The 16,095-nt window shown below is 46.5% G+C and overlaps 2 protein-coding genes across 3 annotated transcripts; one reads left to right on the top strand and one right to left on the bottom strand.

Annotated features, from left to right (window-relative positions):
- Positions 1-5,757: 5,757 nt before the first annotated feature.
- Positions 5,758-11,467, bottom strand: FBXW5 (F-box and WD repeat domain containing 5). 2 transcript variants are annotated; one of them, XM_053472913.1, is made up of 9 exons: positions 11,455-11,467; positions 10,548-10,763; positions 10,302-10,459; positions 9,952-10,126; positions 8,619-8,770; positions 7,972-8,428; positions 7,445-7,592; positions 6,861-7,073; positions 5,758-6,569 (listed from the first exon to the last, which is right to left on the bottom strand). In XM_053472913.1, the coding sequence occupies exons 2-9, from the start codon at positions 10,738-10,740 to the stop codon at positions 6,320-6,322; spliced, it is 1,746 nt and encodes a 581-aa protein (XP_053328888.1). In that variant the 5' UTR covers positions 10,741-10,763; positions 11,455-11,467; the 3' UTR covers positions 5,758-6,319. The 2 variants fall into 2 exon arrangements, with proteins under 2 accessions (XP_053328888.1, XP_053328887.1); XM_053472912.1 differs by having other exon boundaries at positions 11,403-11,466.
- A 998-nt stretch (positions 11,468-12,465) lies between these two features.
- On the top strand, positions 12,466-15,470 carry C8G (complement C8 gamma chain). Its single transcript, XM_053472958.1, has 7 exons — positions 12,466-12,660; positions 13,482-13,633; positions 13,892-13,962; positions 14,039-14,146; positions 14,285-14,386; positions 14,735-14,773; positions 14,878-15,470. Exons 1-7 carry the CDS (start codon positions 12,520-12,522, stop codon positions 14,889-14,891), a joined length of 627 nt encoding a protein of 208 aa, XP_053328933.1. The 5' UTR covers positions 12,466-12,519; the 3' UTR covers positions 14,892-15,470.
- The last annotated feature ends 625 nt before the right edge of the window (positions 15,471-16,095 follow it).

Here is a 16,095-nt window from a genome sequence, read left to right as displayed (position 1 = left end):
TCCCCATAGGAGCAGAGAAAAGAAATCTAAATGCGGGGCTAGAAACGAAACCCGAGGCAAATTTCCTCCCCACGAGGGAACCAACAACCCCAGATGTGTGTTTCGGCCACCGTTGGCCTCGGTAGTGGGGTCCAGTTGGTGTCTCTCTAGGCACAAGAGAACAAGGAGGATGAGGTTGTATCCATCTGGCCTTTTGCTTCACATAAATGTATCATTCATGCGCATATATGTAGATGCGCATGAATGATAAATTGTAGGAGTTAGAGGTGGAGTGGGTGGGATGTTTGGAGAAGATTGAGGTGAATGGATAGGAATGTGAATGTTTGGGGTGGATGATTGAAGAATAATTCTTATACCCTGAGAAAGTTCCTGGTCTGGGGGCAGAACAGTGAGTTGGGGCAGAATTTGGCACATGGTGGCAGCGCCAGCTGGCAGTGATTTGCTTCGTTTCATGTTTTCTGCATCTTTGGGAGAAATTCCCCAGATAGCCATTTTTATTCTTCTACGTTGGCGCTCGCTCTGAGAGTTAGGAATACTCTGTTTCGTGGAGGAAGGGAGAGATGCCAGGCGGCTCGAGGAGGGCTTATACGAGGAGAGCCAAAGAGGGGCGAGAGCCTTCCACACCCTTTCTCTTAGGGATTCCATATTCCGTTTCGCTGTAGACCTGGAGGACAGGTATTTGTTCATTTCAGACATTTGTTTCCCAGCATCGTTCATTGTAACCCCGACCAAAGGGTCACGGGGGGAAAAAAAAAACAAAAGCAAGTGGATTGTTTTTTCTGCCAATGGCGGCTTCCTGTGGAGGGTAAACGATCGCTTCCACGCGGGCGAACTGGTGGAGGTGCAGTCCCACCGGCAGATTTCATTATTCATCCAGTTCATTTTCTTCCCGGTTCCCCCAAAACCTTCCAGAGTACAAAGGAAATCTTGAGCCTTTTTATAACCCTAAAAAACAGGACTGCTCTCTCGAGCGGCGGGGCTGACGCTCTATTAGGGGCTCTCCTGTAACCTCAGCTGTAGAAGCTGCTCCTTAGTTTTGCAACTTTTTATTTTTCAAAAATTACAAAATATTGTAGCCGGGGAACCAGAGCCTCCCCTGGGTGCAGAAAACATGAGTTTTACAAATCACTGCTGATTGGCTGCTGGTGAAATTTAGTTTAAAGCAATACATATATATTATATAAACTGGATGAAACAAAACTGTGAGCTATATATATATATATATATATATATATATATATATATATATCGCACAATTTTGTTTCATACAGTTTCTGGGGGGCCATCGGCGGCCAGAGTCGCCGACCAATTCAGCCTATATATATATATTTGTCCCCCACAAGCTGGTGCAGAATAAATATCAACCAATGCTGGGCTCCTTAAAAGAGTTAAAATAACAGCACTGACCTGGAAGACAAAAATGACAATTATCTAACATGAGTGTCATCATCCTCATCACGCTGCCTTTTCATACAGAGGAAAAACCGCGGCATTTATTCGCAAGAATTAACCCAAAAATGGATGGAGGAGGGCTGGGGATTTATACAGACGATCTGGCATGAAGTGGCTTTGAAAGGAGTTTATTACGAATACACAGAAAGTTGTGCTGTTTTCTGGTATTAACTGTTTGTAGAACCTAAGGCAAGAGCTGCAGTGATGAACCGATTCCCGCGCCAGTCCTGCTCGGAGACATCGGGTTATAATACTGGACTTCTGGGGGTTTTGTGGAGGATGCTTTGTGTGAACGTTGTTTATCTTTCTGGCGACAGCGGTGTCTCTCGCTACATATATTTATAATCTGGCTCTCGCTCTATATATAAACGTTACCAAGGGACTGGACGCAGTTCTGTGGGAAAGAAGAATTTCTTGCATGTAGATAACGTGTATAATTCCCACGATACTAACAGACGACTTCGTATTTTCGCGGCGCAGACAAAGTGTTGGCCCTGAATGCGGCCCGCCGGCTTCTAAACAAAATTAGGCTTAAAAAAAACATTTCCGCGCTGAATGCAGACGGTCTGGAAGCAAATGCCATAGAAATACTTCCTGCGAATATATGATCCGACGGGCGGGTTATTAATACAAAGGAATTCCTTTAAGGACTATTTGTAGAGTAAAGCTCTGCAGGCCTCAGATAAAGCAGAACGCGTCAGGCACAAAACCCGAGTGACAAAAGGAAACGATCCGGCCGCCCGAGCCCCCGTTTCTGGTGGATTAGTTACTCGGATCTCCTCGGCCCTCGCAGGAAGAAGTTGGGAAGAACATTTCAGCGTCCCCGCATTAAAAGGAACTCATCGATCTTGAAAGCTTCGTTTACAAGAATTCCTAACAACGAAGGAACCGCAACCCAAGCTAAACCTTAACCCCCGCGGTGCGACTTCTTACCCGATGAAGAGCACAGCGAGAAATCACCCCCCAAAATTCAGACAGGGTTATTGGCCAAGTGAGTCTGTGAACAGAAACCACACAATGAACGGTTCTCTCTCACACGCGTGACACACGAGGGCCGGTCCGGCTGACAAACAGACAGGACTTCTTAGGAAAGAAATCGAAACGATGAGGTTAAGCGCGATGCGGAATGTTACAAAAAGTTGGTTAAAGGGCATTATGGCAAAAAAAAAAGCCGGTATTCCAAAGGAGAAAAGGTAATTTTTGGGCCGGCCATTCTGAGGACAATTCAATGAAAGTAATCGTTTCCTTAAAGGAGTAAACGTTACTGCGTTACAGTAACAATTCCCAAAACATCGCGGGATAACAAACGGCAGCGACAAAAATACTAAATAACGCTGATAAATGTAAAGTAATGCATTTGAAGGGTAAACACGCATTATATGTGACATAGGGTCAGATTTGGGGTACGATGTCATGCAGCAGCTGCTACACCAAACATCAGCCGGCGTTAAGGATAAGAGAAGGTGAGGATTCTGACGGCGGGGGAGCGGACACAGTTTACAAAAATAAAGCACAATCGAAATGAAGGGAAATAGTACGTTTTATCCACGAGGAAGCGTTCAGACTAAATAAACCTAATTTATTGAGTTGAGATGGAAGCAGCTGAAGAAGACGGACAGACGGACGGTATCTTACTGAACGCCAAGCACTTTACTACGCTATCCTAAAAAACTATTCCGAGTTTCAAACATATTATGGGAAAAACTTAAAAAAAAATGTGAAATAACTGACAAAATACCAAATATCTTATATTAACCTACTTAGAAAAATATATCCAACATTTGGACCTAAGAAAATGGGGAAAAAAATTGAATTTAACGTAATCAACTATTCTCCCAAAGAGACTGAAATCATTTTCGTGCATTAAATGGGAGAACCTGTTACAAAACCAGGAATTAATTTAATTGCACAAATCATCATTATTGGAAATCATAATTGTCTATCTTGGAATTCTTGTAAAAAATGATTTTCCGGATTAAAATGGAAACAAGATATTGAGTAGATCTCGTCGGCTTAAAGAACTTTAATACGTGGGAAGAACGGCTGCGTAAAGACCGGCGTATCCGTCATAAATAATCCGCAGATAGTAAGATTTTCGCTTGTATTATATGGAGATCTAGAGGGAGCTGTATTTAATTAGCAAAGATATACGCTCCGTACTTAATACCGTAATCACTCGATTATAAGATGAAAACTTCAATATTAACCCCTTAATGACAAAGCCCGTACATGTACGGGCTCAAAATGCATTGTTTTTAATGGGTTTACGGACCGCCCATTGTCCTTAAGGGGTTAATTTAGGAAAAAACCTGAATATCAGATGAAAAAGGTTTTATTAATTCACATGTAAACTATTTTTATATATTTAATAAAACTATGATTTAGAAATTTTCTTTTTGCTTTTTGTTAGAAAAATGCTTATGTTATCATAAATATTATTGCTGACAGACAGTAGAAAATGTCTAGTTTATGATATATCACGAGTTGCGCCAACATATCTACTAAGAGGCGTAACCTGCTTAAAAAGTAACCAATCAGAATGATGCATGCTATTAGAAGCAGATAAGAACTATAAGAAGTTATATAAACCATGTAATCCAAATACGTAATTAGACAACGCTTCGACTTTTGTGTGTTGTGTGCCTTGTCTCGATTATGCGCATGATCTAAATAAAGGAGATAACTTTTTCTGAGGAGAATTCGACCATTAATTCAACCAACACTTTTATTTCTTTTTATTTGCCAACCTGCCCCCAGTTATGCCTTATACCCCCTTATATGCCACTCTGCCCCCTCAGAAATTCCTTTTAACCCCCTATATGCCACTCTGCCTCCAGAAATCCCTTACACCCCAATTTACCAGTGCGTCCCTAGACTTGTCCCCCATGCTTCAGATTCCCGGGTGTCTAGTGGGGGCAGTCGGTGGCTGAGAGGAGGATCCCCACAGCGCTGCAGGAGACCTGAATCCTCCTCTCCGGCAGCTGGTGAACATTTGCGGGACGCGCACAGACAAGCTCCGCTGCTGCTGGCCGGTACTTCCGCCAGGGCTTCTATGGAGCACCAGAAAGTCATGTGATGCCGGCGCGCCCCAGAGGAAGTGCCGGCAGCACCGGAGGTTGTCGCATCGCACAGACGTCCACCGGCTGCCAGAGGGGAGGATCTGGGTCCCCTGCAGCGCTGCGGTCTTATAAGCATTTGCTCTGGAAAAAAACCTAGTCTTATAATCGAGCAAATACGGTATTTATTATATACGGAAATTTTTCGCTTATATGTAGAATGCAATAAATATTTTTTTTAAACGAAAAAGTCAAGACATCATTTTTAACCTCAACGTCTAACAAGAAACACTTTGCGAATAACCTCAGCGGTAAACCGGCTCCACCTGGTGGTGATCATCGCACACAGCAGCTCCCTCAGTCCATTGCAAAGGCAACCACAAGGAGTGGATTATTCACTAAACGTGGAGTTAAATAGCTAAAACCTCTTTGAAGTCCTGGAATAAATCCCTTTAGATTAAACAACGTGGTGCAGACCAGGTCACATAAATTTCCATTAGGAGACAAAGACAGAGATCTCAAAAGAACTAAATAATAAAGCATCGCGTCTTACATCAGCCGCTACGAGCACTTAATGGGTTTTATCTTGTGAACAAAAGCAGGAACATTCAGTACATTTCAAAAAGAAATCAATTCGACGACCAGAATTCAGGGAAGATTCCTCCAAAACACCAAACAGAAAAAAAAACCCTAAATCTGAGGATCCGGCGATGAGAAATAATCCCTAACCTAAAATCCTCAACAATAACCCATAAACTGCTTGTTATATCTTCTGTACAGACTTCTGTACCCCGACGCATTCCGCGGCTCATTAACAAAACAAAGAGACTCCAAGTGCGGATTCCTAACAAACTCCATCGTTCTTTACGCCGGAAACAGCACCGAGCACGAACTTCACTCTATTTTGGGGAATATGTTCCACTTTCAGCCCGGGGCGAGCATGCGCGGCTGGCAGTGTTACGAAAACATTAATACTCAGCAGGCGATGCGTTCAATAACACCCGACCCCCCCTGAGGCGCTCAGTATTGGTAAATATGTTCTGCTTTGACTATTTAACCAAACCGGAGAGATATTTCACCTCATCCGAGAACAGAAAGACTCTCCTTCCAGAAAACAGGCCGCTAAATCCCAGTCTGTGACCAGTAAGAGATCCTGATTCTATAGAACACCGAGCAGTTGGGAATGTAAGAGGGAGCAGCGATTCCCGCAGGTAATTCACATGTTTTAAGTAAATAACGTTCCCGAGACTTTGGTTTCAATTTCTGGTTTATTTGCCTGAGGATCCGGAGTAATGGAGCTCAGCGAACACGTAATGTGAATCTGTAACACGGACGCCACCTGCGATGGAAGCATTAACCCCGATCTCACCCTCCACCGGAGACTCCTCAGCCGACCTCACACGGGTACAACATGAACCCTAAAACACTTACAAAAGCGTTCCCGGCTCCTGCGGCAACAAAAAACACTCAAACGGACCAAAAACTTAAAAACACATCAAAAATCGCCGCTAAAACAAACAAATTCCACACCTAATGAAATATTACCGGCCGTTTGTCCGCGGCGTGTGTAACAAGCTCAGGGACACACTCAGACGCAACACGTTCTCCCGAAACCTTGGAGACTCTCCTCATGTTCTACGGCAGGGAGGTGAAGATGCCCCAGAGGCAATCACCCCGACCCCCCCCCGGGAAACCTCCTGGCTGCTGCGACATTGGACACAAAACAGAAGCCGAATGCTACAAGCGGTGGTCGGAGGACGGATGCGGATGGGGCTCGGACACAAGCTTGGTGTAGGTTGCCACGTGGGCTCTCAGCTCTTGTGTCTGGAGGCCCGAGGTGAAGTCGACCTTCGTGAACAGGAGGCGAGGTGATCAGCAGAGCCGCGCAAGCAGCGCCGGGAACGCCAAACCTTGATGGTGAAGTCGTCACTGGCGCTCAGGAGCAGCTCCTGATCCACGGGGCAGAAAGCCACAGAGTTCACTACATCATCATGGGGCAGCGTGGTCAGGCACGCGCTGTAATGGCGGTCCCAGATGTACCCACAGCGATCCTCCGCTCCACTGGCAAAACCAAAAGATAAACTCAGTCACAGGTCTAGAACCCATTGCAACTTCACACAAAGCCTAGAGTGAAACCCCCCTCTGGTGAAACATGCAATGAAGCCCACTATATCTGAAAAAGAGACCTCGGAGGTCCTGAAATCTTAGAAGACTCTAAATTTTTGTCATCATCCATAAAAAAATCCTTTTCTGTGAGCGCCCAATAAAATATATCAACTTCATCTAAATATTTCCCCGACGGCTAACGAGGCTTTATACATCTATGTGAATCTCTCTCCATCACGGTCCTACCTGGCCACAAAGTCCCGGCTGACGTCCAGGAAGATGAAGAAGCACTCATTGTTGGGAGTGTAGGCACGGTGGGCTCTTAAAGGGGCTTTGACTTCCCGCAGGGTCTTCAGGTCGAAGCCACGCAATTCTATCTCCTCAGCGATGGGAGGTGGGCACATGGGGTCTGAGATGACACAGTCACGCGGCCAGGAACGACTGTTTACATACAGGTACCTGAAAAACGCAAGCAGCCGGCCCTTCAGTAATTATATAAATATATAAGGTTTGTATAAGCAAAAAAATATCATATTTTATTTACATTTCATTAGAAGACAAAATAAGTTCTTTAAAAACCCAACATGTTCGCTTTAACCCACTAATCACCTGGTTCAGGCTGGATTAGTTAGGGCCAGAATCCAAAACAAGCGTAATAGCGATGATGTCAAAAAGTTGGAGGGCAGATTTTAAGTTCCGGGATCCCCGGCTACCTGTCTCCTGAGTCTACCCCCCCCCCCAAAAAAAAACCGTGCCATTATATTTTGGAAGGACCTACAGCAGGTGATTCTATGACCATAATACAGATCAACGCTACGAACGAGCCAGACCTGTGGTCCGGGGACAAGCCCATGCCGATAATGTGACCGTGGATGTTGATGACATGATCCAAAGAATCAAAGAACTCATTGGGGCCCCGCTCCTCCCCCAGCACGGGGCCCTCTGTGGTCATCTGATGTGGGAGGAGCCGCTTGATCCCTGCAGAGGCATAACACAGATATTAATGTGCTAAAAAATAAAGGTCCAAAAATCCACCACAAATAAACCAGATTACGTTTAAAGAACAATAATATTAGCTTTACAGACTAGGAGAGGTACGACGCTGCTTGGCGGGGAGGCACGGGGTGGGTTTAAAACATCCTCCCCTGTAACAAAAGAAAATAAATCAAGTTCCTGTTTGCATGAGCTGCGTAAGGAGAGCCAAGATGCGGGACAGATCTGGGTGCTGCGCTGGATCAACTCGGACCAAATCCACAGAACTAAGAGCCACAGATCTGGATATAGATAATGAGGAGAGGAGAGGTGAAGAGTAAACTCCCCAATCTCTTCCTTCACACCGAGACAGCGTCTGCGTTACCTATTTGGTGGGGAGAGTAGGTGAGACAGCCGGTGGTGAAGATGAGGTATTTCTTGGTGTGGCTCCCCTCCGTGGTGTGGGGGCTTTTATCGGGACGCTTGGTCCTGTATCTGGCGTACCACTGAGCCACTTTGGTTTCAAACTGTTCTACGGATAGCGAGGGCCTCGGAGGATCCCTTGGGCCACGGATTTCATCGTCCATGAAAACCTGAAACTCGCCATCAATTTGTGGATGTTCTTCAGCACGTTCTCTTTCTTCCTCCTCTTCATTCTCCTCCTCCTCCTCTTCTGCCCCATGCTGCTCCGGAGGAGACTTTGAGTCCTCTTCCCCCTCTCCTCCAGCGTCCATCAGGAGTTCCGGAGAATCTGCCACCATAACCATGCGTATGGTACTGGCGTTCAGATTCTGGATCTTGAAGAGTCTCTTCACCACATTGAGGTTCTCAGATTCCACATCCTGAAATCAGATTAAGAATAATTTAAATAAATTCCGGGTACAATTAGAAGGAATCAGTATGATTAAAGGGTAACGTATCTCTCCGGTGCTGTATCACCAACTCATAGTGTCATGCAGATGATCCTGATCACCCAGTTTAGAAGACACCATCATTGCCCCCAGCTGTGCCGAGCCGGCCAGATCCACGTACCTGGAAGGCTTTGTTCAGCCACAGAACGGAGCAGGAGGTGACCCGTCCCATCCGGTGCAAGTTCCCAGAGATGAGGTGAGTGTTATTAAGCCAGCAGCCGAAAACATCATAGGGTTTATTCCTCACTCTCGACAAAAGGTTAAAGTCGTCTTCTAGACAAGCAGGAGCAAAAAAGCCGTTATATTCAGCAGAACATTTATACATTCATACATCGACACACACCCACACAACATATATACATCATACACACACACACAACATATATACATTCATACATATACACACAACATATATACATTCATACATATACACACAACATATATACATTCATACATACACAACATATATACATTCATACATCGACACACACCCACACAACATATATACATCATACACACACACACAACATATATACATTCATACATACACAACATATATACATTCATACATCGACACACACCCACACAACATATATACATCATACACACACACACAACATATATACATTCATACATACACAACATATATACATTCATACATCGACACACACCCACACAACATATATACATCATACACACACACACAACATATATACATTCATACATACACAACATATATACATCATACACACACACACACAACATATATACATTCATACATACACAACATATATACATTCATACATACACACACACACAACATATATACATTCATACATACACACACAGCATATATACATTCATACATCGACACACACCCACACAACATATATACATCATACATACACACACAACATATATACATTCATACATATACACACAACATATATACATTCATACATATACACACAACATATATACATTCATACATACACACACACAACATATATACATTCATACATCGACACACACCCACACAACATATATACATCATACATACACACACAACATATATACACATTGATACATATACACAAACCCACGCACAGACACACGCACAGGGGTTAATAACTGCACAAACTACCCCTTGGCTGCACCTCAGTCCATTCCTGAAATATTTCCCTAGAAATGTAAAACTATCAGAGTTCTGGTCCGAATGTCGGTCAAACTCCACAAAATGGAAATTTTATTAAATCCGCACACTCTAAATTCTGGATTTTGCGGCACTTTATTTAGTAACAGACGGCAGATTCTGGCAGAGCGAACCCCACAGCAGGCCAAAAGCTCCTAATAACTGGACTGCGGGGTCATGTACCTGCCTGATGGGCAAATAGCCAAGCTACTTGCCCCTTCTCCCCAGTCTGCCCTTGTAGTGACGGACACACAGCGCTTACCCAGACTGAAGACGGCAATCTCTCCTGCAGACGAGTTGTGTGGTCCCACAAACACCCCTGACACCAGCAGGAGGGTGTCATCCGAATTAAACTGGGAGAACTGGGTGTAGCTCCAGTGATGCGGCCTCATGTTGGCGCTGTGAAGGAGCGAGATGGGGTGCGTCGTGGTCCAGATCTACAATGCAATAAATTAGGGAACTTTTATCTCACCTTCGAGCCCCTACACGGGACTGATTTATGCTTCCAGGCGGCTCTCGGCGTTCCCACCCCTCGTCATGAAAGACACGGATAAGTAACCGTGCCGGTCGAGGTTTGGTTTTCTAGAGCCTGAAATTGCCGGCCGTCCTCACCTTGACCGTGCAGTCCTTGGAGCAGGAGGCACAGAGACCCCCGGAGTGCGAGAAGCTAATATGGAGAACCTGGTCAGTGTGTTCCGTCAGACGCTGGACCTCCACGCAGGGCACCGTGTCACAGAGACGCTGGAATTCCTCGTACCACGAGTCCGAGCCTGTGGCCGGAGACAGAGAGGCGCTGACATGTTACTATAGTAACACTCATCCATGTAACACCCCACATGAAAAAGAGAGGGGGCTCACCCGGGCAGCGGGGGATGTCTCGCTGAGCCTCATAACACCTGAAGAAGAGCTCCTTCCAAAGGAAGTCATCTCGGGACACGGCGTACCAGCGCCGGCACACCAAGCCTGCCGACAGCAAGTCTGCGGGGCCAAGGCTCAGGAAAATCTGGTAGAGGATGCTGTCGGGGAGCAGAGAGAAGCCACTGCCGTCCATAGTGTCATTCTGTCATCATCCGCCTGTCTCGAAACACACAGACTGTATATCAGCAGCGGCCGAAGCCTGGCGTACAGGTTAACCAACTTTCTAATAAAACAAGCTGACGCGCCCGACGCGCCATCACAGCCATGGTACACTACAGGCAGAAAGCACCGCTAATGCCACAATAAATAGAGGTCATGGAGGCGATGGTGCTGGCTCTGTCACTGCGCTCTCCACACCCCCAGTCTGACTGTCACTGCGCTCTCCACACCCCCCAGTCTGACTGTCACTGCGCTTTCCACACCCCCCAGTCTGACTGTCACTGCACTCTCCACACCCCCCAGTCTGACTGTCACTGCACTCTCCACACCCCCCAGTCTGACTGTCACTGCACTCTCCACACCCCCCAGTCTGACTGTCAATGCACTCTCCACACCCCCAGTCTGACTGTCACTGCACTCTCCACACCCCCCAGTCTGACTGTCACTCCACTCTGCACACACCCCCAGTCTGTCACTGTGCTCTCCACCCCCCCACTCTGTCACTGTGCTCTCCACACCCACCAAGTCACCGTCACTTTGCACCGACCCTCTCTAGTGTGGCTGTCGCTTATCTGTCACTTATTCGCCCCAGTGTAACTGTCATTAACCCCCGTGTGACTGTCACTACTCACTGACCCCATACAGTACAGAGATTCCCTCAGCTTCCTGCTCCAGCTCTTCCTCCCACCTTCACTTCCGCGTCTCTCCTTCCTCTCTGTCTAGGGATAACTCCCTCTCTATGGTTTGTGCGGCCGCTCTGTCCCATGCCGGCTCTATGGTGACTGGGGCTGCAGTTCCCTGGGTTCCAGGGACAGACAGAGGGGTCTGAGACATACAGAGTGACATGTGGACAGACAGACAAACAAACAAACAAACAAACAAGGGGTCTGGGGAGAGATAGAGACAGACAGACAAGGAGGTCTGGGAGGAGAGAGACAGACAGACAAGGAGGTCTGGGAGGAGAGAGACAGACAGACAGACAGACAAGGGGGTCTGGGGACAGATAGGAGAATTTTATTATTTCATGACATTCTATTTAAACTCACCCGGGGGGGTTTCAGAGGCGGCTGAACCGGCGGGAAACATAAATCCTCGTGAGTCTCGTTACAGACGTGTGCGAGGAAACTCACGGGGGGCTCGTTTCCTGGCTCACTTTCCTCCACTCCTGAAAAGTCCCCCTGAGCCACTCGCTGGAAACCCCATAACCGGGGCATTCGAGGTCAAACAGTAAAAATGAATGTAAACAGAGAAATCCCGTTATCCACGAATCGCCCGCTTCTTCTGTCTTCGCTGTATTTTCTACAAGGAGCGCCTGATCTGCTTATTATTTATTGAGTTTTATAGCGCCGCCATATACCGCGGTCTGCCGTTCTTGTGTTACGACGATTTCACAAAGACTAAGGGTTGATAATTAACCTTTGGATGCAAACAGAGTTATCGCAAGAAAAACAGAGCCAGGACTCCATTTATTTGGTTAGAGGGGCATATAAAGTAACGGAATGAACGGTTTGGGGGGCACGCATTGTGTGGGGGGTAAAGCAGTAACGTTTGCCAGTTGTTGTGCACGGAGGTTCTAGGTTGAAAGGTTATCACGAGGACAGCAAACAGCAAATCCAAACAAAATCTGCCATTTCCAGTAAAGACCAGAAAACAAAAAAAAAAAGGTTTTCCCTCCCACCAGTGCCGAGACGTCCATCCCATAGGCAGTGGCGGAGCTCAGCGCCGCTCCTGGTGCCTCTCAGTAGTCTGCCTGATGAAGGACACCATGTGGCTTCCCGTAGGTCTCGGCATCCTTGTGCTTCTCTGTGGCTCCCCAGCGCTGGGGCAGAGGAACAAAATCCCACCGAACCCCATTGAGAAAATACCAAGTCAGCCTAATCTGGACCTGAAGAAGGTAAGACCCCCAACCCACCTGACTGTGAGAAGGCAAGTCAGGGGCCCATAACAGCCCAACAAGAACCTCCGTGATGTAAGAGTCCACGCCAGCCTAAAGTTACCCCAAACGTGCTAAGAGTCCACGCCAGCCTAAAGTTACCCCAAACGTGCTAAGAGTCCACGCCAGCCTAAAGTTACCCCAAACATAGCAAGAGTCCACGCCAGCCTAAAGTTACCCCAAACATAGCAAGAGTCCACGCCAGCCTAAAGTTACCCCAAACATAGCAAGAGTCCACGCCAGCCTAAAGTTACCCCAAGCGTGCTAAGAGTCCACGCCAGCCTAACTTAAGCCTAGTCTGTGTAATTATTGAGCTGATCGCTGATCCTGTGTTGCACGTAGGGTTAATACAGGATAATAGAAGATAAGAAAAGAAAAATGTATCAAACTTAATGTTTATTTGTACATTTAAAGTATTATTTATATATAAAATCGGAAGGTATTTGCTCTCTATAATTGTTACTAATTATTTGTATTATTTTCTACCTCCTTTTGTAATTTAGTTTCTAAATAAGAATCGAGGGACTGCGCAGTTTTACAGAAATGAATAAATTCTGCCCGTTTTACTGAAAATTGCGCTTTTATATGATATTCCGCATAGCAGTACGAAAAGCTGAAACGATACAAGATTAGGACAGTGATTGGTTAGAGGTTGCTGTTGCCATAGCTGCAGATTTTTGTTTTATCTGATTATTTGGGGGGGGTGTAATAAAATGACGGATGTGCCGATGTTTGCTGTTTGGCCGGTGTGGAGTACCCGCTTTGAAGCCCCCGCTTGTCAGTTTGCAGGGAAGTGGTATCTTTTGTCCGTTGCTTCGGAATGCGATTACCTTAAGTTGAACAACCACCGCTTGGAAGCCACCATAATGGAGGTGTCCCGTTCCACGAAGCCGCAGGAGCTGGAGAACCTCTTTGTCCGCACCTTCAGGAAGCTGTAAGGAACCTCTTGACCTCCAGCGAGTGGGCTGCTGGGAAGCCACATCGGTCTCTTTGTGGGCTTGGGGTAAATTGGGGGGTGGGGGGTGGGAAGCCGGGAGGACCTCGTGTGATCGGACGGGGTCTTCTACCAATCAACCCTTTAAATATATTTCTCATCAGACGTACGAGCCGCGTAATTGGAGCCGTCACAATACATTCCCCAATCCTGACTTTTAACCTCTTAATTCTTTTCATATATTTTATTTTTTATTAGGGATGGGATCTGCTGGGAGATTAAACATCAGTATCGAAAGAACAAAGTCCCCGGCAGGTTCACGTTGAAAGGCGAGTAAATAACCCTTTCGTTTCTATTATCGGCAAGATATTTCTCTGCCCCGTAATCCTGTTTTTTTTCAAACAGCTCGCGGACCGGAGAACCGAATGGACGTTGTGGTTGGCGAGACGGATTATGAGAACTACGCCATAATGTATTACCAGCGGCAGCGGAGGATAACCATCAAACTATACGGTAAATGCAACTGCATCTTCAGAGCCAGGCTTCCCTCCGGCCTTAAAATTCTTTACTTTTGCCCCAAAATGATATGTTTAGTAACTGGGAGCGATGCTGGTCATTGATCGCCGTCTCTTTGTGCGGAGGGTTTCACAGGACGCAGAACGACCATTGGAGATGAGATTTATCAAAAGCTTGATGAGCGCGTCTCCAGCCAGGGCATAGATCTGCAATATATCTACCCCTTCCCGGCATATGGTGAGTTAATGCCAGCCGCAGGCCTGGGTTACTGTATATCCGGGGGGTGGCTGCGTATATGCCTACAGTACACCGGGGGTCCATCTCACAAAGAGTGGTAAAAGTGGAGCTGTCACCATGGAAACCATTGAAATGTTACCGCTAATCGCAGCAGAATAGCTTTAAATAAACAGGTTGCACTCGAGGTAGCAGCCACGCCACCTGCTGGTCGGAAAAGGTACTGCAAACCCCACCAAACCTGATGCACCGACCAGCGCTGGGGGGGGTCGATAAAAAATGTATCAAATCTAATGATGTATCAAAAATGTTACGAGTTTAACATCAAACTGAGACTCTGCTTATTTTCAGGATTCTGCGAAAAGGCCGATGAGTTCCACATACTTGACGGTAAATACACCCCCCCGGCGCCAAATGCCTCGGCTGAGAGGCGCATCCCCCCGCGGACTGCCTGACCTCTTCTGCCGATAATAATGTGTCTCTTCTGCTTTCAGAGACTTCCAGATGAGCCTCAAGATCCGCCCTGAAGACGAGTCGATAAATCACATCTTACTAATCGTCATGAAGCCAAGAGCGAGACTCCGAGGGCCCAACAGAAGCAGAGTTGTCCCCAGTAAGGGCCGGCATCCTAAATGGAATCGGCCGCCATTAAAGTGTTTGGTCTACCCGCGCCGCACGTGGAAACCATACGTAGCTCTAGTTTATTGTCACCAAATGTATGGATCTTAAAGCACTTCCTTCTGCAGAGAAAGACGTAAAGTTACATAAGCTGGCGGGATCTCGGAGGTCTCTTCTTCAGATGGTCACACAGGCTTATGCGACGTTACGTCTTGTTTACCGCCTGCCTCTCCCGCTGCGAGCAGAATAAAGGAACGGCAGGAATGTGCGGGGGCTGGAGGGGCATCAAGAGCCCCAAAATGCCACCAGCCTGATGTTAACACTTTGTATGCCAGTGACCTGCTGAATACTTATCAGCGCAAGCAAAGAGTATTAAGACCAAACTTAACCCAATATAGCCCGGTGCGCGCTTTCCCAAACTGCTGACGTTAATATTTTCTGTAGAGAATTAAAAGAAATCTGAAATTCTTGTCCTCGTTTTGTCTCCGATTCCTCTCGATAAACGTTCGATTCGCTCTGTATAGGCAGATTAAGACGCGGTTTCCGGCCCCCGGGGTCTGGATGGGTTAATAGAGAGACTTTTGTCAGCATTACTGAGACCTCTGAAGTCTCATCAGCAGAAAATCTTTCCTATAAGAAAGGATAAAGAAAAGCAGGAATTTTCCCTTTCCTTGAGTTTTTTAGGTTCGGCTTCATTCAGTTCCTAGAACGGGGAATAGTGCAGACAGGGAACCGCTTCCCCCTTACCGGGGTATCTTTATTCCCCAACTGATCTGCCCAGGGAGCTTATTACCCCGAACGAAGGGGTCTCCATGTGTCCGGCTTGGGGGAGAGACATTTAAATCCATAAAGGACGGGAGGGAATTCATTAAAAAGGAGGAGAAAAATTACAACGAGGGACCGGAATCTAACACTAGAGCGTCAGAGACTGAGAGGGTGGGAGATACGTGGAACAGCCTCCCAGCAGAAGTGGTAGAGGAGGATACAGTGAGGGGAGGTAAACATGTATGGATAGGCATATGGTCTGTGTTAGAGGTTTGTTTGCTGTGGAAGTTGAGCCCAGCGGGGCGTCTTGTTGTTTCAGCCCAGCTGAT

Source organism: Spea bombifrons, chromosome 8, assembly GCF_027358695.1.
Source record: "Spea bombifrons isolate aSpeBom1 chromosome 8, aSpeBom1.2.pri, whole genome shotgun sequence".
Lineage (NCBI taxonomy): Eukaryota > Metazoa > Chordata > Amphibia > Anura > Pelobatidae > Spea > Spea bombifrons.
The sequence above is the reverse complement of the archived record's forward strand: the minus strand, read 5'-3'. Positions and strand labels throughout refer to the sequence as shown.

What these genes read in the sequence shown, in the direction of transcription:
- FBXW5 (XM_053472913.1), bottom strand. Translation starts at nt 10,740, where the DNA reads ATGGACGGCAGTGGCTTCTCTCTGCTCCCCGACAGCATCCTCTACCAG. An exon ending in AGACATCCCCCGCTGCCCGG is followed by an intron (nt 10,460 to 10,547) that starts GTGAGCCCCCTC and finishes CTCCGGCCACAG; the next exon opens with GCTCGGACTCGTGGTACGAG. An exon ending in GGCTTGTCCCCGGACCACAG is followed by an intron (nt 7,074 to 7,444) that starts GTCTGGCTCGTT and finishes TGCGTTTTTCAG; the next exon opens with GTACCTGTATGTAAACAGTC.
- C8G (XM_053472958.1), top strand. Translation starts at nt 12,520, where the DNA reads ATGAAGGACACCATGTGGCTTCCCGTAGGTCTCGGCATCCTTGTGCTT. An exon ending in CTAATCTGGACCTGAAGAAG is followed by an intron (nt 12,661 to 13,481) that starts GTAAGACCCCCA and finishes CCCGCTTGTCAG; the next exon opens with TTTGCAGGGAAGTGGTATCT. An exon ending in GTCCGCACCTTCAGGAAGCT is followed by an intron (nt 13,634 to 13,891) that starts GTAAGGAACCTC and finishes ATTTTTTATTAG; the next exon opens with GGATGGGATCTGCTGGGAGA.